This window comes from Balaenoptera physalus (genome assembly GCF_965194825.1).
Source record: "Balaenoptera physalus genome assembly, chromosome: 11".
Lineage (NCBI taxonomy): Eukaryota > Metazoa > Chordata > Mammalia > Artiodactyla > Balaenopteridae > Balaenoptera > Balaenoptera physalus.
In genome coordinates, this window is record NC_138896.1 from 106767690 (window position 1) to 106790445 (window position 22756).

The 22756-nt window shown below is 45.4% G+C and overlaps 2 protein-coding genes and 1 long non-coding RNA gene across 41 annotated transcripts in view; 1 reads left to right on the plus strand and 2 right to left on the minus strand.

The window, feature by feature from the left end:
- MRPS25 (mitochondrial ribosomal protein S25) overlaps nucleotides 1–22756 on the plus strand; it is a 229285-nt gene that overhangs the window by 530 nt on the left and 205999 nt on the right. For 12 of the 29 annotated variants that reach the window (XR_014250966.1, XM_082413501.1, XM_082413491.1 and 9 more), the window contains exons 2-4: nucleotides 5890–5996; nucleotides 13421–13508; nucleotides 16367–16503. Coding sequence is in view for 28 of the 29 variants with exons in the window: in XM_082413501.1 (XP_082269627.1) it covers nucleotides 5890–5996; nucleotides 13421–13508; nucleotides 16367–16503 (332 nt within the window). In the remaining variant the exon portion in view is untranslated. Of the gene's footprint in view, nucleotides 1–5889; nucleotides 5997–13420; nucleotides 13509–14152; nucleotides 14418–16366; nucleotides 16504–21010; nucleotides 22273–22756 lie in introns of those variants that run through there. The other 17 variants (XM_082413496.1, XM_082413499.1, XM_082413503.1 and 14 more) reach the window with 6 other exon arrangements.
- On the minus strand, nucleotides 5312–13413 carry LOC309638047. Its single transcript, XR_014250976.1, has 2 exons — nucleotides 6372–13413; nucleotides 5312–5674 (listed from the first exon to the last, which is right to left on the minus strand). It is a non-coding gene; the product is annotated as an uncharacterized lncRNA (long non-coding RNA).
- NR2C2 (nuclear receptor subfamily 2 group C member 2) overlaps nucleotides 16715–22756 on the minus strand; it is a 93842-nt gene continuing 87800 nt past the window's right edge. For 3 of the 11 annotated variants that reach the window (XM_082413476.1, XM_082413477.1, XM_082413474.1), the window contains one exon: nucleotides 16715–22682. In XM_082413476.1, coding sequence (XP_082269602.1) covers nucleotides 22508–22682 — 175 coding nt within the window. In that variant the 3' untranslated portion in view covers nucleotides 16715–22507. The remainder of the gene's footprint in view (nucleotides 22683–22756) is intronic. The other 8 variants (XR_014250960.1, XR_014250957.1, XR_014250958.1 and 5 more) reach the window with 8 other exon arrangements.

Consider the following 22756-nt stretch of genomic DNA (forward strand, 5'->3'; position numbering starts at 1 on the left):
CTGGGGTCCGGGCTCTTCCACCTGCTGGCTTTGGGAGAGTTGCTTTTCCTCAGTGTTGCGACCGGGGTGATACCTATGTCCCAGGGCGGATATGGGGGTGCAGTGGGAGGGGTAACAGCTGCTGGCATTTGTTGAGTCCTCGTGCGTGCAGCGCGTTTCTGAATGCTCCTCGTGCACTAGCTCGTTTGATTTTTACAGAAACCCCACGGTTCTCTTCACTCCAGGGATGAAAGAACGCAGGAGGTTAAGGAACTGGCTTGTCCAGGGTACCATAGTCAGCTGGTGAGGGGGTGGTTCTGAAAGGGGGCTTCGTTCTCGAAGAGCACTCATCACCCTTAGAGTGAAGGGACTGTCTGTGAGCTGCGCAGCGGCCCCCGCCCCAACTCCTCAATGCTTTTCAGCCCGCAGCAGAGTCGGGACTCATTGAATGTAACTTGCAAGTGAAAGGTTTGAACTGAACTTTGAGGCAGCAGCAGTGCTTTGGGCTTTTCAGGTGTTAGGTATAAATTTACTGAGTGCCTGCTGATGCTGGGCCGCGTGCTGTTGCTGGGAATTCAAGTCCTGTCTTTCAGAAACTTTGGGATTGGGTGTGTGGGATGGATCGGAGTGAGACTGGAGAGCAACTCCCTGTGGAGGGTGGTCCCCTCATGGCGGGGCCTTCAGTGCAGGGCTGTTCAGGAGAGCCAGCAGCTACCCCCTAGCCGTTTGCTTTCCACAGGTCAACGCAAGAGCTTGGACCTACTTGCGTGGGGTCAGCTGGGATGAGGGCTTCCTAGAAGACTCAGTCATAGGGCTGAATGGGCACCCAGATAGTCCTGCATAACCAGCCTTGCATCCATCCATCCATCCATCTGCACCAGGAGTCACAGGGCAGAGGCCAGGCAGGTACAAACAGGAGGGAGACAGTCTGGATGGGCCTGCAGTAAACTGAAAACGTGCCCTGTTTCACGGGGCCATTCACTGCTTGGCTACATCTTAGCTATTTGGGCTCCATGGAGAATTTCTGACTTGTCAAGGAGCCAGAAATTCAGATTTTTATGTAAATCTCTGGTTTTTAAATGGTCAGCCAATCAAAATAGGCCTGCACATAGTCGCACGCTCAAGAATTTTAATACTCTCTGGGTAAATAGGAGCCAAACAGCTATTCTGTGTTTCATTGTTCCTAGTGATAAGGGCTTGGCTGTCCCACCGGTGCCCTTTGGGTTTGAGCCTGTCAGAATTGCCCTTTGTAGCCCCACTGGCCTTTCTTTGCTTGTTCATGTGCCCTCAGCACTTCACCTGGCCCTCTACTCCAAGTGCCAGTGGCCAGTACAGCACCGGGCTAGCGAGTCTTAGGGTATTTGCTGGGTGTGTGGGGAGCTGCCTTATTCAGAGTCTGAGAGCTAAGTTCCTCCTCACCTCTGCCAGGTGTTCTTGCCCTTAAGATGCAATGGGAGAAGTAACAGCTGCTGGAATGTATTGAGTTCTGTGTCCAGCCTTGCGCCTCAGGATCCAGGTGAATTTGATAATGATGGAGCCCAATGCTCACGGTCCTGATTCTTTGACTTACTGGTCGTGTGACCCAGGACAGTTTACTTTTCTGGCCCTTTTTTTAAAAAAAAAATTAATTAATTAATATTTGGCTGCGTTGGGTCTTCATTGCTGCACGCGGGTTTTCTCTAGTTGTGAAGCCCTGCATGTGTCTTTTTGAATTATGGTTTTCTTTTGGTATATGCCCAGTAGTGGGATTACTGGGTCATATGGTAATTCTAGTTTTAGTTTTTTAAGGAATCTCCGTACTGTTCTCCATAGTGGCTGTATCAATTTACATTCTCACCAACAGTGCAAGAGGGTTCCCTTTTCTCCACACCAGCATTTATTGTGTGTAGATTTTCTGATGATGCCCATTCTAACCCGTGTGAGGTGATACCTCATTGTAGTTTTTTTAAAATTTATACATTTATTTATTTATCTTTGGCTTCGTTGGGTCTTTGTTGATGCACGCAGGCTTTCTCTAATTCTGGGGAGCGGGGGCTACTCTTCGTTGTGGTGCGTGGGCTTCTCACTGCGGTGGCTTCTCTTGTTGCGGACCACAGGCTCTAGGTGCGCGGGCTTCAGTAGTTGTGGCCTGCAGGCTCAGTAGTTGTGGCGAGCGGGCTCTAGAGTGCAGGCTCAGTAGTTGTGGCGCATGGGCTTAGTTGCTCTGTGGCATGTGGGATCTACCCGGGCTCAAACCCGTGTCCCCTGCATTGGCAGGCGGATTCTTAACCACTGTGCCGCCCTGGAAGCCCCCTCATTGTAGTTTTGATTTGCATTTCTTTAATAATTAGTGATGTTGAGCATCTTTTCATGTGCCTCTTGGCCATCTGTATGTCTTCTTTGGAGAAATGTCTACTTAGGTCTTCTGCCCATTCTTTGATTGGGTTGTTTTTTTGATATTGAGCTGCATGAGCTGTTTGTCTGTTTTGGAGATTAATCCTTTGTCCATTGATTCGTTTGCAAATATTTTCTCCCATTCTGAGGGCTGTCTTTTCGTCTTATGGTTTCCTTTGCTGTGCAAAAGCTTTTAAGTTTCATTAGGTCCCATTTGTTTATTTTTGTTTTTATTTCTATTACTCTAGGAGGTGGGTCAAAAAAGATCTTGCTGTGTTTTATGTCCAAGAGTGTTCTTTCTTCCTATGTTTTCCTCTAAGAGTCTTACAGTGCCTAGTCTTACATTTAGGTCTTTAATCCATTTGGAGTTTATTTTTGTGTATGGTGTTAGGGAGTGTTCTAATTTCATTCTTTTTTTTATATATAAATTTATATATTTTTAATTTTTAAATTTTTGGCTACGTTGGGTCTTCGTTGCCGCATGTGGGCTTTCTCTGGTTGTGGTGAGCGGGGGCTACTCTCCGTTGCGGTGCACGGGCTTCTCGTTGCAGTGGCTTCTTTTGTTATGGAGCATGGGCTCTAGGCACGCGGGCTTCAGTAGTTGTGGTACGTGAGCTCTAGAGTGCGGGCTCAGTAGTTGTGGCGCACGGGCTTAGTTGCTCCGTGGCATGCGGGAATCTTCCTGGGTCAGGGCTCGAACCTGTGTCCCCTGTCTTGGCAGGCGGATTCTTAACCATTGCGCCACCCGGGAAGCCCTAATTTCATTCTTTTACATGTAGCTGTCCAGTTTTCCCAGCACCACTTATTGAAGAGGCTGTCTTTTCTCCATTGTATCCTCCAGAGGCAACAACTTTCAACTCTAACCATTTGATTAGAGTTTTACTCCCATATAGTTAAATACTATATTTAGAGAGCTCCTCCTTACTTTCTTAGCTTTAGGCTTTATCTATTGACTTGCCACTGTGGAAGGCAAGGATTTAGCTCTTCCAGAAGCATTGCCATTCCCTACCCCAGCAGATGCATACTACTCGACCCCCCCATCCTCCCAATATAGTCATTTAAGAATTTTGGATAAATCAGTATTCACTGTTAAATTATTATGACTTTGTAAACACTGTACACAGTTGAGTCAAACACTTTATTTTTCCTTTTTGTTTTTGCAGTTTTTTGTTTTCCCTGGGGTTATTGTCATTGCTTTTGTTTTAACTGCAGATTCTGCCCCAATTATGGACGTTTCCCCAAGCAAATGTCACACAATCAGGCCTTCTGTTGATCCGATCTTTTTCTTCTTGAGAATAAACTACAAGCTCCTATCTGGACTGGTTGTCCTGCATTGCCATCATGTTGGCATAAACACTGAGGCACACAGCAGTAACTTGCTCTGGGTCATACACAGCTGGAAAGTGGTGAAGCCAGGCAACCACGCTTCTACCCGTGTACCACTCGCACCTTTCCATCGTCTGGTGTGGGGAGCAGGGTGGCAGCAGGAAGCAGAGAATGCATTTAAATTCGGGTCATTGGGGAGGCTTTAATCAAGAGACTAATTGCAATGGTGTGGCAAGGATGGGAAAAGAAACCACAAGGAACAGTGCAAGAGCCCGAGTCTAGGCTGCAGAAGTGAGGAGGAGAATGTTTGTTGGGACCTGGAGATGAAGAGGGCTGCCTGACAGGAGCCTCTGGAGCCGGGATTGAGCCTGGGGTTGAGCCAGGGAGATAAATACCTTAACTCTCCTCCTCCTTCCATTCTTTTGCCAGTGCTCCATGTGGGCTGAAGCCAGCACAAAGCCAGAGGGCAGGAAAGCCCACTCCCTAGCCCATATCTGTTAGCTACTCTGGATGGAGAGCAGGTGGAGAGGGAGCCAGGCATACAGTTGTGTCATAGTTTATATAATCAGCCTGGCATTTAAGTTGTTTCTGTTCCTTTGCTGTAACAAATAATGCTGCAGTAAACCTCACACATATCTTTGCATTCAAGTGTGAAAATACCTAAAGGCAGAGGTGAAAACATTGAGTCAAGATCTGTGCTAGTTCCAAACTGACCTCCAAGGAGGTTAAACCAATTAATATACTTAAGGAAACGTTTTCTCACTTTACTATAACTTAAAACTATTTATTTATTTATTTTAGCAGTCTAAGAGGTAAAAAAGGACCATTTTAATTTATGACTTTGTTGGGAAGATACTGAGGATCCTTCCTTTGATAGGCTATGTGGGTTTCTGCCCGTCTGTGGCCTTTGCCTCTAGTGTTGGATTATAAATGGTGTTAATAATGTGCAGAACTCTATATCAAGGGAATTAACCTTTTGTTTTGTGTTTTGCAAACGTTTTTCTTCTAGTTTGGCAAATGTTGATTTTGTTTTTGGTAAAGTTTGCCTTGCAGATATTTTATTTATTTATTTATGGCTGTGTTGGGTCTTCGTTGCTGTGCACAGGCTTTCTCTAGTTGTGGTGAGCAGGGGCTACTCTTCGTTGTGGTGCGTGGCTTCTTATTGCGGTGGCTTCTCTTGTTGCGGAGCACGGGCTCCAGGTGCGCGGGCTCAGTAGTTGTGGCTTGCAGGCTGTAGAGTGCAGGCTCAGTAGTTGTGGCTCACAGGCTTAGTTGCTCCGCGGCATGTGGGATCTTCCCCGAGCAGGGCTCGAACCCGTGTCCTCTGCAGTGGCAGACAGAATCTTAACCACTGCGCCACCAGGGAAGTCCCTTGCAAAGGTTTTAATGTAATCAAATTTACCTGTGTTTTAAACCTTCTGAGTTTAGAGGTTTCTCCACTCCTAGATTGTAAAAGTATTCCCCATGTTTGTTTTCATGGTTTCATTTATTTTTAAATTGTGGTATAATTTATATAAAGTGCTCACCTGTAGATACACAGCTTCTCATATGAGTGCACTGTGCAGCTGTCACACCAATCAAGACCGAGGACATTTCATGGTTTCATTTTTCTTTTCTTTTCTTTTTTTAAATATTTATTTATTTATTTATTTTTGGCTGTGTTGGGTCTTAGTTTCTGTGTGAGGGCTTTCTCTAGTTGTGGCAAGTGGGGGCCACTCTTCATCGCGGTGCGCAGGCCTCTCACTGTCGCGGCCTCTCTTGTTGCGGAGCACAGGCTCCAGACGCGCCGGCTCAGTAGTTGTGGCTCATGGGCCTAGTTGCTCCGCAGCATGTGGGATCTTCCCAGACCAGGGCTTGAACCCGTGTCCTCTGCATTAGCAGGCAGATTCTCAACCACTGCGCCACCAGGGAAGCCCCCATTTTTATATTTATACTTCTGTTTTGGTGAGTCTTAGGTTAATATGCAACGTGAGGTAGGGATATAGATTTCTTTTCCCTAAAATGACAAACCAAGGGTCCCAACACCCACATTCAGACAACACGTTAGTGGATTCCTGAGACCTGCTTTTCCTACCTCCACCTTTTCGGAGTGGGGGGCAGGGTCCTCTTAGAACCTGATGAAAGTTCTGGACTTTCTCTTTAGAAGAATACACAGGTGCATACAATTTTAGGTTAAAAACTCTCACGGGTTTAATTTCTTCTGTTTTGCAGGAAATTCGTGTTTTTCAACATACCTCAGATCCAGTACAAGAACCCCTGGGTGCAGATCATGATGTTTAAGAACATGACGCCAACACCCTTCCTGCGGTTCTATTTAGGTGAGTGCAGGGCCCTCTGCCGTGGCCCAGGCCTGACTTCCCTCCCATGTTCCTCTTGTGTGGCAGTCAGCGGGGGCTGAGATGGGAGCGCTTGTAAACCTACGTTGGTCCTGTCACCTTGGCTCCTATACCTGGCACACAGTGACTGCACAGATCTGTCCCTCTGCAGCCGCATCTCCTGTTGCTGCCACATCTCCTGCATACGCCTCATGTCACACGGGCTAGTCTTTCCAAATTCCCTTGCCACACTGTGCTTTGATGCCTTTGCTAATGTTGGTTCCTTTGCTGCAAATCCCCTTCTACTTTTCTTTGCTTAATTAAAAAATAAATCCTTTGGGACTCAGCTTGGGCACCATTTCACTCAGGAAACCTTACCTGCACCTTAGATTGGCCTCTGCCTTCTCTCAGGGCACGTCTCTCAGTGCTGGCCACATTCTCTTGAACAGTGTATGTGTCTGCGTGTGTCCTCTGTGGACCATATGCATTTATGTGATGCTCTCCTGTCCCTGCGAGGAGCAAACATGAAGATTTATTCAGTTAAATTGGGCTCAGTTCCTGGAAGTCAGAAGACCATATGTTCTAGCCCAACTGTCTACTCAGTCATTCTGATCCTGAGCGAGTAATGTTCCCACTTACATATTTCTAGGGGAAGGCAAAACATCTTCCTTACACGGTTACGAGAATCTAATGAAGTATAGACTGGGAAATTCGTCAGGAAAGAAAAGGATGATGTTGTTTCATTCATTCAGCAAATATGTATCAAGTTCCTGCTACGACCCAGGCACTGTTCTAGGTGCTTGGGGTGTCAGGGAGCCATACAGACAAAGATGTCTAGACTTGTAGAGATGATATTCCAGCAGGAGGAGATAGAATGAACAAGAAACTCAATAACATGGTTTGTTAGAAGATGAGTGCTATGGAGAAAAGAAAAATAGAGCAAGGTGGAGGCGAAGAGAATGGTGGTGGTTGGCATTTTTGTGTATATATTTCGTGTTGGTGTTTTAAAAAATTAACTTTATTGAGGTATAATTTACCCATAATAAAATGGACAGGTCTTAACGTGCATGGAGTGATGAGTTCTGATAGATGTGACGGGCCTGTGTCACTGTTTCCCAGCGAAGACCCAAAAAGTCACCTAGTACTGCTTTCCAGTTCCCAGTTCTCACTCCCAAGAGGGGCAACCACTGTTAGCAGTTCTTTTTTTTTTTGGCCACACTGTACAGCTTGTGGAATCTTAGTTCCCCGACCAGCGATCGAACCCGGGCCCTCAGCAGTGAGCACAGAGTCCTAACCACTGGGGCTGCCAGGGAATTCCCTCTGTTAGCAGTTCTTTCACCATAGACTAGTTAGTTTTATTTGTTTCAGAACCTAATATAGAATCTCACAGTGTATGTCCTTTTGTGTCTGGTTTTCACTTGTCTTTTTGAGATTCATCCACGTTATGTGTATCAGTAGCTTATTCATTTTTATTGCTCCGTAGTGCCCCATTATCAGAACATACCACAGTTTATTTATCCATTCACTTGTTGATGAACATTTGGGTTTTCTATAGATGCCAAGACAGAGTTACAAGTATGAGGTTTATTGGAGATGGGGGGCAGGCACGGAGAGTCTTCAGATGGCAAAGCACGTCTGACATCTCTGGAAGGAGGTCTGGCCAGGAGACACCTCAGATGAGAAAGTCGGGGCCGGTCGGTAGGAAGCTCTGGCTGCGTGTTGGGCAGAAGCGGCAGGTCCTGGACGGGGACCTGGGAGAGCCAGGTGGGCTTGGCTCTGCTGCTGCAGCAGCGGGTCCCAGAGACTCCTCTAAGGAGGGTCTCGCTCGAGGGGTTGTTAGCGGCTGCCTGCCGAGGGTGGTTTTGGGAAGGTGCATGTCTCTGTGGACCTAGGTGCTCGGTTCTCCTGGGCACAGGCTCAGGATGGCCTTGCTGGGCCACAGAATAGGCACGTAACCTTCTTAGAAACCACCCAGACAGGCCTCCAAAATGATCATGCCATTTGCCCTTGCAGTCCGCAGGGTGAGGGGTCCTGCTGGCCCCCCATCCTCACCCAAACTGGTCCTGTTACTCATCTGCATTTCCTGTGGCTGCTGTAAGATTACCACGAGCTTGGTGGCTTAAAGCAATACAGATTTCTCATCTTACAGTTTTATAGGTTTGAAGTCCAACATGGGCTAAAATCAAGGTGTTCGCAGAGCCTTCCTTCCTGGAGGTGCTAGGGGTGAATCCATTTCCATGCCTTTTCCAGCTTCTAGAGGCCCCCACATTCTTTATTTATTTATTTTTAAATTACTTCTTTCTTTCTTTCTGTTTTATTTTTGGCTGTGTTGGGTCTTCATTGTTGTGCACGGGCTTGCTCTAGTTGTGGCGAGCGGGGGCTACTCTTCGTTGCGGTGCGGGGGTTTCTCATTGCGGTGGCTTCTCTTGTTGTGGAGCTCGGGCTCTAGGTGCGCGGGCTTCAGTAGTTGTGGCTCGTGGGCTCTAGAGCGTGGGCTCAGTAGTTGTGGCGCACGGGCTTAGCTGCTCCGTGGCATGTGGGATCTTCCCGGACCAGGGCTCGAACCCGTGTCCCCTGCACTGGCAGGCGGGTTCTTAACCACTGCGCCACCAGGAAAGCCCGAGACCCCCACATTCTTTGGCTCGTGGTCCCTTCCTCCATCCTCGAAGCCAGTTGCGTTCGTGTCTGGCCCTCTCCAACAGTCACACGTCCCTCTGACCACAGCCCAGGAGGGTCTCCAACTTTAAGGACCTTGTGATTAATGGGGCTGCCAGATTATCCAGGAGAATCTCCCCATTTCTGGGTCCTTAAGTTTAATTGCATCTGCAGAGGCCCCTTGGCCACGTCAGATGTCATATTCACAAGTTCTGGGGGATTAGGAGGGGGCATCTTTGGGGGCCATTCTTCTCATCACATAGGTCTTCTCAGCCATTCCAGTGCCTGTATATCTCCTTGACATTTTAATTTGCATTTCCCTGTATCTTTCCATGTGCTTATTAGCCATTCATTTATTTCTTTTGTAAAGAGTCTGTTTGGATCTTTTGTCCATTAAAAAAAAAAAGTGGGGGCTCTTTTCCTGTTGAGTTGTTTATGTATTCTGGATTCAGTTCCTTTGTCAGATGTATTGTGAATATTTTCTGTCTGTGGCTGCCTTTTCATTTTCTTAATGGTGTCTTTTGAAGAGCAGAAGTTTTAATTTTGATGAATTCCAGCTTATCAGTTGTTTTCTTTCATATTTAGTACTTTTTGTGTCCTGTCCAAGAAATCTCTGCCTACCCCAAAGTCACAAAGATTTTTCTCTTGTGTTTCTCCTGTGGGAGAGTCTTAGATTTACATTTAGGTCTATGATCTCTATTTGTGTATTAAGTGAGATAAGGATTGAGGTTCATTTTTTAGATTTGGGATATTCAGCTGTTATAGCACCATTTGTTGAAAGACATTCCTTTCCCTTATTTAATTTCCTTGGCACCTTTGTCAGAAAAATCGACCATGAATGGATAAACAAAATCCATATATTCATTCAGTGGAATATTATTCAGCCATGAAAAGGAATGAAGTACTGGAACATGCTGCAACACGGATGAACCTTGAAAACATGCCAACGGAAAGAAGGCAGACACAAAAGGCCACATAGCGTGTGATTCCATTTGTGTGAGGTGTCCACAACAGACAAAGCCATAGGGACAGGAAGTGGTTGTCAGGGGCTGGGGCTGGGGTGGTGTGGGGAATAGGAAGTGACTGCTTAATGGGTACAGGGTTTCTGTTTGGGGTCATGAAAAAGTGCTGGAACCTAGATAGTGGTGATGGATGCACAACATTGTGAAGGCACTAAAAAGCACCAAATTCTACATTTTAAGCTGGTTAAAATGGGAGAATTCCCTGGAGGTCCAGTGGTTAGGACTCCATGCTTTCACTGCCAAGGGAGCGGGTTTAATCCCTGGTCAGGGAACTAAGATCCTGCAAGCCGCATGGCACAGCAAAAAAAAAAAAAAGAAGTATAATTGATGTACAGTAATATTATATAAGTTACAGGTGTACAATATAGTGATTCACAATTTTTAAAGGTTATACTCCATTTATAGTTGTTATAAAATATTGGCTATATTCCCTGTGTTGTACAGTATATCTTTGTAGCTTATTTTATATATAATAGTTTGTACCTCTTACTCCCCTACCCCTATGTTGCCCCTCCCTCCTTCTTCTCCCCACTGGTAACCACTAGTTTGTTCTGTGAGTCTGCTTCTTTTTTGTTATATTCACCAGTCTGTTGTATTTTTTAGATTCCACAAATAAGTGCTATCATACAGTATTTGTCTTTCTCTGTCTGACTTAATTTCACTTAGCATAATGCCCTCCAAGTCCATATATGTTGCTGCAGATGGCAAAATTTCATTCTTTTTTATGGCTAAGTAATATCCCATTGTGTGTGTGTGTATAGTACATCTTTATCCATTCATCTGTTGATGGGCATTTAGGATGCTTCCATATCTTGGCAATTATAAATAATGCTGCTGTAAATATTGGGGTGCATGTATCTTTTTGAATTAGTGTGTTTTTTTTCGGATATATACTGAGGAGTGGAATTGCTGGGTTATGTGGTGGTTCTATTTTTAGTTTTTTTGAGAAACCTCCATACTGTTTTCCATAGTAGCTGCACCGATTTACATTCCCACCAACAGTGTACAAGGGTCCCCTTTTCTCCACATCCTCACCAACCTTTGTTATTTGTGGTCTTTTTGATGAATGCCATTCTGACAGGTGTGAGGTGATATGTCATTGTAGTTTTGATTTGCATTTCCCTGATGATTAGGTATCTTGAGCATCTTTTAATGTGCCTGTTGGCCATCTGTATTTCCTTTTGGAAAAATGTCTGTGCAATTCTCCTGCCCATTTTTTAATCAGGTTAAGTATTTATTTATTTATTTACTTGGTTGTGCCGGGTGTTTGTTGCCACATGCGGGATCTTTTAGTTGCGGCATGTGAACTTTTAGTTGCAGCATGTGGGATCTAGTTCCCTGACTAGGGATCGAACCTGGGCCCCCTGCATTGGGAGTGCAGAGTCTTAATCACTGGACCACCAGGGAAGTCCCTCATTTTGTTTTATGGTTTCCTTGGCTGTACAGAAGCTTTTAAATTTAATTAGGTCCCATTTGTTTATTTTTGCTTTTATTTCCTTTGTTTTAGGAGACAGCTCCCCAAAAAATATTGCTATGATTTATTTCAAAGAGTGTTCTATGTTTTTTTCTAGGAATTTTATGGTAGCTAGTGTTATATTTAGGTCTTTAATCCATATTAAGTTTATTTTTGTAGATGGTGTTAGAAAATGTTTTAATTTCATTCTTTTACATGTAGGTGTCCAGTTTTCTCAGCACCACTTATTGAAGAGTGTCTTTTCTCCATTGTATATTCTTGCCTCCTTTCTGGTAGATTAATTGACCATAAGTGTGTGGGTTTATTTCTAGGCTGCCTGGTCTGTACCACTGATCTATGTGTCTGTTTTTTGTGCCAGTACCTTGCAGTTTTGAATACTGTAGCTTTCTGGTGTAGTTTGAAGTCAGAGAGCATGATTCCTCCAGCTCTCTTCTTCTTCCTTAAGATTGTTTTGGCTATTCGAGTTTATTTCTGAACTCTTCATCCTCTTTAACTGATATGTATGTCTGTCCTTATGCTAATAGCACACTGTCTTGGTTTTTGTAATTCATAATATGTCTTAAGATCAGGAAGTGTAAATCCAACTTTGTTCCCCACCCCCCCTTTTTTTTCCAAGATTAATTTGGCCCTTGTAGGTTCTTTGCATTTCCATATTGACTTTAAAATCTGCTTGCCAGTTTCTAGAAAAAAGCTTGCTGGGATTTTGTTTGGAATTATATTATAGATCACTGAGGATAATGGACATTTTTTAAAAAAATGAATTTATTTATTTTTGGCTGCATTGGGTCTTTGTTGCTGTTCGCTGGCTTTCTCTAGTTGTGGCGAGCGGGGACTACTCTTCGTTGCAGTGCGTGGGCTTCTCATTGCAGTGGCTTCTCTTGTTGCAGAGCACAGGCTCTAGGCACGTGGGCTTCAGTAGTTGTGGCATGTGGGCTCAGTAGTTGTGGTGCACGAGCTCTAGGCGCACGGGCTCAGTAGTTGCGGTGCACAGGCTTAGTTGCTCCGTGGCCTGTGGGATCTTCCTGGACCAGGGCTCAAACCCGTGTCCCCTGCATTGGCAGGCGGATTCTTAATCACTGCACTGCCAGGGAAGTCCCTGGACATTTTAATAATATTGAGTATGTTTTGTGACTATTGTAAATAGTATTTTTAAAATGTTCTTTTTTCAGTTCTTTGGTTAGCACCAAACAACTTTGTAGAAGTACAGCTGATTTTGTACATGGGCCTTGTGTCTTGCAACCTTGGTAATTCATATTTCTAGAAGTTTTTATTTTCTAAATTCCTTAGGATTTTCTACATACACAATCATTACATCTGCAAATAAAGTTCTTCCTTTCCAATCATTTAATTCCTTTTTTGTGTGTCGTAATTCACTAGCTGATGTGGCTGTAAGATTTTGCATTTTTACCAGTAATTTAGGAAAGTTCCAGTTTCTCTGCATCCTCACTAGCACTTGGTATTGTGTTTAAAAAAATTTTAGCCACCTTAATATCTCACTGTAGTTTTATTTTGTATTTTCCTAATGACTGATTATATTGAGTATCTTTTCATGTGCTATTATCCATTTTTGTTGTTGTTAAATGTTTATTCAGATATTTTGCCCATTTTTTCTTTGGATTGTCTTTTCGACATTGAATTGTGAGAGTTCTTTAGTCAGGATACAAGTCCTTTATCAGATATATGCTCTTCTTCCTCACTGAGTTGTCTTGCCATCTTTGCTGAAAATAAGTTGACCATAAATTTAATAAGAGTTTATTTCTAGACTCAGTTCAGTTCCATTCCTATAGGCTGTTCTTTTGCTCAATACCACACTGACTTGATTACTGTAGCCTGTGGTAAAATTGAAATTGGGAAACGAATGTTCTCCCATTTTCTTGTTTGTCAAGGTTGTTTTGGCTGTTTTGGGTCCTTTGCATGAATTTTAGGCGCAATTTTTCAGTTTCTACAAAAACACCTGCTAGGATTTTTGATAGGGATTGACTGAACCCATAGACTGGTTTGGGGAGGAGTGCCATCTTAACAATATTGAATCTTTCTATCCATGAACATGGAGTTTCTATTTAAAATAGTATGTATGCTTTTGTACATACCTAAAGTTTATGTGCTCACATCTAAAGAAATACAGAAAAAAGGCAGCATAATGGGTTACATAAACATTTATTTGACCGTTAAAATGTTTCTCCTTTAAAAGCAAATCCCAAATCACCACCAGTCGAGGCCAGGGAGTGCCTTGCTGTGTTCTCAGCTTTCTTCCCCCCTTTTCCTCCTGTTTCCAGATTCTGGGGAGCAAGTCCTTGTGGACGTGGAGACCAAGAGCAATAAGGAGATCATGGAGCACATCAAAAAGATTCTGGGGAAGAGCGAGTGAGTTGGTGGGGCTTGACCTGGAGGGGTGCAAACGTCTTGGCCCAGAGATTTGAGAGGGAGGAGATGGGCGCGCTGGGAGGGGTGTTGAGAGGGCGGACTCTGGCAGGAGCCTCGGACGCTGACCAGAGAGCGGACGGGAGTCTGTGCGCCTGAACCTCTGAGCTGCAGCTCCCTGCACCGTGAAGATAAAGATGGTCCTTTCCTCCTGGGTCCACGAGAAGCTGAGACGCATTTGAAATGCGTGCCCTTGTGGCTGTGACCATGTCCCTCTTGGGGAATCTCAGCTTGGAACTAGTGGGTGACCAACCCCAGGGCCTGCTGTGACACATTCCTTTTCTTTCCATGAATGGAGGGAGGGAGGGAAGATGGGAAAGTCTGTCTTGGGAAAGCGCACGGAGGCACTTCCAGGCCCCTTGGTCCTGATTGCCTCTCCTCAGAGCTGGGGTCACCCCTTGCTACCCTTCGCCGGGCTGCAGGCCTTCCTGCGCAACTCCCAGCCCCGGAGGCCCGGGGGGAGTAGGGAGCAGCGTAGGAGGTCTCCCTGGCAGATGTTGGGGCTCACTCGGCTGAGAAGTCCCCCACTTTCCAGCAGCTTGGAGCCGTGTCACCCACGCCTTGTTGCTGTCTGTGTTCTTTGGCAGGGAAACCCTCGAGAAAGAGGAGCAGGAGAAAAAACAGCTTTCTCACCCAGCCCACTTTGGCCCCCGAAAGTATTGCCTGCGGGAGTGCATCTGTGAGGTGGAGGGGCAGGTGCCCTGCCCGGGCCTGGTGCCATTGCCCAGGGAAATGACAGGGAAGTACAAAGCAGCTCTGAAAGCCAGTTCCCAAGACTGAGGCCCCAGAAAAGCCCCTGGTCCTATTCCCCGAGAGACTGAAAATCTCTTTGCAATAAAAGGGTCTCCTTTACACACCTGTGTAGAAGTGCATGGGGGGAGAGGAGGAGTTGGGCTGCAGCCAAGCTGCCCAGTGAACACCCTGCGCCATCAGGGCAATAAATGCTTCAGAATCACTGAGCAGTGTGGCATGAGTCCGGTCTGATAGGCCTTTGTAGGGACAGGGCTTTGGGGTCGGGAAGGTGTAAGGCTGCAGCCTGGTGATATCTCGTCTCAGTCCTGCAGCCCTTTCCTGGTCTCTACTGGCTTCGACTCTTCTTCCAGGCCTTGCTCTGGAGAATAATGAAGAACTGCTGCGCGGGGGTCTGGCTGGAGCTGTCTGGTTGGTGGTATAGACGTCCCCTCCAGTCAGGCTCTTTGGGATTTTTCAGAAATCCCAGGGCAAGCCTGTGTGCAGCGCTCGCTTTTTAAACTAAAGCCAACTGACCACTGGTGCGAGGCTGTGCCAGAGGCCAAGAGGTCCCAGACCTGCCTTCCTGGCAAGGAGAGGGCGCTACCCTCTGGCTTGCTCAGCCTTCACTTACTGAGGTTTGGAAGAGGGTGTGAGGTGTCACTGGGGGTCTGCCTGGGAGTTCTTTCCTCACAGGACACTGATGTTGCTGTCACTTCAGTTGTGTCGGTTTCAGTCCTCAGGAGACACCAGGGCCCTCTAGAGTCACCTTAAGATTAGGTTTACCTGGTCGAGAGTGAAGGACTTGGGCTGAAGCCAAAAGCTCCCTGTGAGATGGGAAGAAAGGTAATCCTTATCCCAATGTGAGACTGGGATGTTTTATATAAATGTTGCAGATTACCTCATTAAATTGGGAGAAGTTTGGCTCCTTTCACATACGGTGCTCAGGTTATGGTTTACTGTGATTTTGTACCAGACCTGTGTTCAGGGTGATGGTGTAAACGTCGGGGTTGTGGGGAGGTGGGCTGTGGGTCTGATGTGTAATGGGCAGCTGTCCTGAATGACCACAGGCTTATGAGGGTTGTTTAACTGAAATTCAACACTTTGGTGCTCTCTCCCTCATCACCATTTCCGAGGGCAGCTAGAAAAACCTGTCCCCCATTCTACTCCCTCCCTGGGTGCTGGCCTCAGTTCCTGCCGTGTTTCTGATACTGCTCCCAGCTGGTGGCAGCCATGGCCTTCACAGTGGCTGACTGGGCTTTTCAGAAAGAGTTGGTTCCTCTTGGCCTTGTCTCCAGAGCTAGTGAGACAGAAGGACTTACGGAAATGGCCCTTCCCTCCATGGTCCACAGGGGCGCCCCCAGGGTTGCCAAGTAGGAGGATCGCCCTGAACTAAGCTAGTGTTTGACCCCTCTTTAGAGAGAGAATAAATGAACAGTGCCTGACATGATGGCGCTGCTGTTACTGTTTGCGTGGACTATTTTATAGGTAGCAGGTAACATGCATGGAGATAAACACCACTGGGGGGGCATTATTCCTTTGTCATCTATTTCCTACTTTATTAGTGGTAAAAAGATGGGTTTAAATTTACAAAAATGGGAAGAAATTAGTAGAGAAGATTGCTATGAGGATCTTTTTTTTTTGAATTTTATTTTTTTATACAGCAGGTTCTTATTAGTTACCATTTTATATATATTAGTGTATATGTCAATCCCAATCCTCTCATATGAGGATCTTGTAATTGACACATTTTCTTAATTTTATCTGCATAAGCAGTGTTCGCCAGATGGTTTTTGCCCTTGTTCTACTGAAGTGACCAATTTTCTTCTCATTTTGAGTTCTACCTGGCAAAGCCGCTTAAAGCTGTTTGGCTGCCTGTGGGTTCTGCCATGAATCTGACTTTGGACCTTAGAATCCTCACCTGTAAAATGAGAGGTCAGATGACATAATGAGCAAGTCCTAAACTTCTGAAACTTTAAGAAAATATTTTTACCCTGGATAGCAAATATCCTTACAGTAAGCGTCTGCTGGTTTGAGGCCTGGCTCTGTGCATGTCTGTCTGTCTGTGCCAGCGATCTGTGTGTCCGGTGGCCCAAGCTGTGCTCTGCTCCGCTCCAGGAAAGTCTGCGTGGCTTCTGGACACCACACCAAGGAGTGGCTCCACTGGGAGGACGCAGAGGGGATGGTCCCGCCAACGTTTTCGTTAAAGGTATTTACAATCCAGTGGACCATCCAATGGACCATCAAGGGCTAAGTCACTTTTGGGCAAGGCTAAGGTGGGGTGCGAGCTGTAGGGGTCTGACGACCAGGGTGCCTCCTTGCCACCTACCTGGGGTTCAGGCAGAGCATTCTGGGTGCCTCTGGGGGTCAGGCGTTACCGATGTTACTATTACGAGGAGAAATGAGGAGCAGGATGCACATTATTAGTTTTTAATTCACTTTAATAGTATAAACCTCTTTTAGGTAGTAGTATTAAGCCACAACAATAATGCCACGTTGAAACAGCATTTAATAAAATGCATAAAGCTAATTCATGCACTGCAGTACTCTATATACAAACACAACAATGCAAATTCTTCGAGACTGAAGACATTGATTAGATATAAAATTCAGTTTAAAAAGAACATGCTGTTTTTTAAATGCCATCGCATAAACAAAGCTGATTTCAAGCTATACAGCTTTCAACAGATTTTAAACCTGGAATTAAAATGTGATGGCATAAACAATATTTTCTATATTGTGAAGGGCAGAGGTTACAGAAACGGTCCCAAAAATCTAACACCCAAATTTTCCTTTAACACACTTCTTTTAAAAGGGCTGGTAGTGCAGCTACATTTTAACAGACAGCTCCAAACTACAGGTAAAAACTATGGTTTGTACTATGAAAAATGTGCAGTTTTCAGTTATAAAACTAGTTGAACACTGGTTTACAAGGTAAGTGGGAGAACGGAGAGAGTGTAGAAAAATACTCCAGCACTTGAGTTGTGTGTGGCAGCAGCATTTGAATCCATGAGTGCTCTGGTTGTTAAAATGATAATTGACTACACTTTCCTAAAAGAAAAGCCATTTTTAATGTAAAGACTACCATTTCTAAATGTTATCCAAGTGTTAAGCTTTATCACAGTCTGTCAATCGATAAATATTGCTGAGCCTTTTTTCCCAGCATTTCAGAATTATTATTGGCCTCTTAACTGAAAGTATAGCTGGGCATTAAAAATATCTCAGACATTCCTCACCCCCAAGATACTTTTTTTAAACTCACAGTTTAATTATTCTTAGATTACAGTTAAGGTAAATAGCCCCAAAGGAAAACTTTTAAAGATTCATTTAGAGACTGTCAGGCTTCCACTTGTGTTTTAACTGGAGAGCCATGTTCAATAGTGTGATTGTCACGACAGGTAAGGACATGGGAAAGGTCGAACTCACTGTGGGATGAGGCCAGTGAAGTAGCAGGAGCTTTCGTCACATCAAAGCTATGGGAAGCTGAAGGCTAAACGACCCACCATCTCACAAAAGGCACCGAGTACTGTGGTCTCAATGAAGTATTTTCAAACATTTCAGTAAGCTTATTTAAAAAAAAAAAGTAACCTGTGGATTACGTGAGTTTTTGCAGTTATCCAGTGATTTCTTTCAGCAGGCCAGCTTTCAACCTTCCCACCATTCAGGTCTCTGCTTACCAGGTGCATGAGCAACTAGTGTATCTCAGTTTAAAGCCCGATTAATGGGGAAAATTCCTCAGAATAGACCTGGACAAGGAAAATTTGGCATTTGTAGCTTTAAGGGTATATACATTTGTATAAAAATGCAATTTTTATCTGAAATTTAAAAATTTTAGAATCATAGTTTATAGAAAGGAATAAGGTCAGTGGATTTCATTCACATGCTATACAGTTAGTTAGAGAATTTAAGATTTGTAATTTATATACCATAGAAATCAGCCATCAACATTCATGCTTCCTAGAGAATAGAAAGCAATGTTATCCTCCCAGGGCCTTTCTGTCTGGAACTTGCCCTGGTGCAGAGTGGACATTGACCTCAGGGCCTTTCCCAGCCAGGCTCACCCAAAGGAAAATGGAGTTAAAGTCTCAGCAAATCCATCCTGCTGAGGGACCACGGAACACCCACATCAATTTACTGTAGAAACTCTATCATAGATTCTCTGTAAAACAAAAGGAAAGTCTGGATACGTGGCTACATGTCTGTATACATAATATACATCTATGTACACATATGCTATATACACTGTACATATAGAGAAGGTATAAACACATGTACATTCAGTCAGTCACACAAGCCTATAAATCTGTACACACACAATGCCGCCAAAGGGACCCCAGGGCTGAACACACAGAAGTGCCCGCTGGTGGGAGGCACAGGTGAGGAGGCCCAGGACTCTGTGTACAAAAGACTCATCCCACTCTGTCATAATGAGGGGCTAGCTTTGCAAATTTACATCAAAGTTAAGACATTTTCCAAGAGCCGCACAATCTATGGAGAATGGAAGTGGGACAGTGAAGGATGTGGGTGTGTGCCCTGCTTTCTCCTGCCTTTCCAGGCTTTGAAGGGCACCATCCTCCAAAATAAAGGTGAGCATCAGAAGATGCCGCCTTTCATGACCTGGACTCAGAAGAGTTGTAATGTCACCTTCAGCCCCATTGCACATAAGGCCACTTCCACTGGAAAGTGGGCAACGCGCTTCCAGGCTCTAATCTGATCAGGCCCTGGAACTTGGATCCCCAGCCAAAGGCTGCTTGTCAGGCAGAGGGCAGGGCTGGGAGCAAGACTGCTCTGCTTGGTGTTCCCTCAAAGGATCAGGATAAGAGCACTAGGTACAATGAGAGCCCTTCTAGTTCTTGGCTCCCTGCCGTGGCTACCCCCAAACAAGCCAGAGAGCCAGTATGCAGTGCAGCTACAGCCCTGTGCCCCAGCGAGGGTGCTGCCGCCGCATCGATCAGAGAGCCCATTGGTAGCCGTGTCCATTGCCACCACCTCAGGAGAGAGTCTGCATTTAATACTGACGCCGACAGGCTAGAAACGATCCCTCTTGAGGGCAATTACATAACATCTTACAAGTGACTACACCTGAAATTAAATATAAAAACCCAAACAACAAAAGAACCCTGACCACAGCCTCATGGCAGAGGTTAGACAATAAATAAGGCAGCCTCCCCGCCCCACCCCAAACACACACACACACAAATCAGAAGGGTGGTAACATACTTGCTTAAAAATACTTTCAAGGAATAACATGGAAAATATTTGCTTGAGTAATTTGGTCTTTTTCTACGTCTCTTCCGGTCCTGTTTTATGATAACATGAACTCCACAAATTTCTATACATAACTGTCCAACATTATCTGAAATACCGATGGAAAAGAGCCCACTTCATCAAGAAGCAGTGGTGTACGTCTGTCCCCACCTCCCTTAGGTACTCTCCTCACAGAGGGAAGGGTGGCTGGGCCAGGATTCTTGTGGCAAAGAATCCTGATCCTGGCTTATTTCACTCAGATGCAGACTACTCAGGGCTGGTCTCACTTCACTAAATCAGAGTTTCACAGGCTACTAACAAGGGTTAAAAGCCTGGTGAAAGTTGAGCCCAAATATTTACTTGAAATCTCTTTAAATAATTCTTGACTCTGGGCTGCTTTTAACCAGTTTGACAAGAGAGAATGGACCTGCTGTCAAAGGCTTGAGATGATCTGGAGCGGCGAGAATTCACGTGGCGTGGAGCTGATTTTTAAGGAAAAGGCCACTTCAAAGTAAGGCCAAGGGGATCTAGGAAACTAATGAGGAGTGTTCAAAGCCCAAAATGGTCCACTAGAATCAGCCATCAGCAGCGAAGGGACTCAGGGAGCAGGACCAGCTTAGAATCGGCTTTTCTCCCGGGCTGTCCTGCTGGAGTGGGGCATGTGCTTATCCAGGTGTTCACTGTCTCCCTGCTGGTACCACCTTCTGTTCCCAGCACAGACTTCAGTCTAGGTCTTGGCTAAGCTGCCCTCATACCTTAAAGCAACCTGAGTGTAAAAGCCTCACAACCACAGGACGCCCCCAGGGCCCAGGGCAGCCGGCCAGTGCCGACCTTTTCACCATTACCGAGAACTCAGACCTGAAAGATGTGACACAATACGTGTTCCCAGGGAGCTACTACAGGATCAACAGACATGCTTACATCCGAAGTCAAAAGAACAGAAAAATAGGCAACTCGCTATGTAAGATGCACACAAGTGCTACAAAATGCCCTCTGCGAAAATCCTTAGCCACTTTTTGCCTTAATTTTGAAACTGAAATCACTTCAAAGTTAGAAAACCAAAAATTTAAGCTGTCAAAATTAAATCCTTCCCATCATTTTATAACGGGTACCCCCACTATTCTCCAAAATTTGCTCCCAAGGCATGAACGATAAATGATATAATCAGATCCAAACAGGAATTTCCAAGTTGGAGACACTGTTCCCACTAATTCCCACTAATGACTTCCATAAGTGCCGCCGACAACTTCGGAATAGGGTCCCCTCTTGCCGTGAGCCCGTGGCGGCAGCCCAGCACCCACGCGCAGCACACGAGGCACCCACCTTGCTCTCCTCAGCTTTACACGGCCGTGGATGCCTGGCGGCAGGGGAGTGCGTGCACTGGGGTCTTTTGGGGTATCATCTGATCAAAAGGTTCAAGAAATACAAGTTTAGCCTCACACTGTATTTTCTTAATCTGGGCTACACAGAAAGAAAGTACAGGTACCTGACGCAGCCTTGCTACTTTTCCCAAATGGAAATGTGTGCTGCTGCTTCACAACCAGGGGAACTATGGGCGCTTTTCTCCGGCTAAACTTCCCAATAACCGCATTTTGTTCTTGTAAACGATGGTCGCTATCACTTACAAGGAGAAAAAAGATGGTAACTTTGGGGATTAAAGGTTTTTAAGGAGCAGGCAGCCTGCTTCTTCATCCATCATCTAAAACGCTCCAGAGTCTGTCTGCTGGCACAACCCGGGGGAACCCAAGTGCGTGGTGTGCCAGGATCACTGAGAGACCTGCCGACAGAGGTGCTGAGCCTGGAGACACTGAGAAACATGCCACTCAGCTCCACCACAGCTGCTGCCTGGGCAGGCAGCAAGACCCGCACCACCGTCCACCTCCCACCTCCCAGTTCTGACCGAAGTGCAGGAACACAGGCCCTTCCCGAGGGGCATTTGGGATGGAGACTGCTGAGAAGGGAGCCCTCGCACTCCTCCACCTGAAAACCATGCAACCACCCCGCACTGTAGTCGGGAGGTCCCGGCAAGGGTTCAGAATGCCCACCTTGCACTTTTTGGTCAGAACGCTCCAACTGCTGTTGAGTGGTGGAGGTGATTCGGGGATGTTTTCAGTTGCTGCAGGAATTGGCAGTTAACGTCTGACTGGTTTAATCCAATTCTGAGAACCAGTCACCAGAAGAGCCCCGAGTTCAGAGGAGCCTGCAGATGCCCATCACAGACCAGGACCAGAGGTCAGGGAACCCGACAAGCACCAGCTCTGGCTGAGGAAGCTGTGAATTCGGATCACCACGATTGTGCCACCACACTCCCCTGACTGCACGTACAGATAAGCTGCCTCTTCATTCATTCCCGGGAATTTAGCTCTACACCAGCAACATGTGCGTACAGTTAGGAATGACGCCTTCCTTCCTTAAGCATAAATGATTGTCTCCTGTAACCCTATTGCATTTTCACAGAAATCATTAGTATTTCGGCAAAAGACATACACAATTTTCCATTTGCCCTGCACATAGGCAAGATGTTGCTAACATTACACATTGATAAGTGCTTAGAAAGTGCTAATATCATTACCCTGGTAATTAGTAGCTATTAATTCCAAGGACATTTTTAATATATACACATACTGTTCTCTTAGGTTCTTTTTAGTTTTAACTAGTCTCTGACATTATAAAACTTTGCTTTTGTTTTTTGCCCTTTGAGAATTTCTAAATAAAAACTAAGTTAAAAGATTGTTCCAAAATCTGCTGCTTCATCAAAAGGCATTAAAACATTTCTTATGGCAGGAAAGGATCCTACTAGTCTTTTAGTTGCTACTGTCTGGGATTAACAGATAAGAAGAAACCAGGTAGGAAATAGCTAAGATACTGGAAATATTTGCACATACCAAAATACCACTACTTTATTTTCTTTGTATTTGAGCGGTCCTGGGCGGATCCTGTGCTCCTCGGCAGGTATGAGGTGTGCGCTATAGGCTGGCTCCGGTGATCTGGCCGTTATACTCTGCTGTCTCCATCTTGAGGATGTAGGGGATTATACTGTCTATTGAAACGTTGCCGATGAGACCAGTAAAAAAAAGTTCTTCTGTTATGTTGGAGCTCATCAGCCTGAGTGCTGGCAGGCGGACGAGAATCCGGGCCAACCTGTAAGAGGAAGAGTCATTAGAGAAAGGGGGGTTCACTGCACTTCAGACTTCACCGCGGATAGGCTCCCAAGG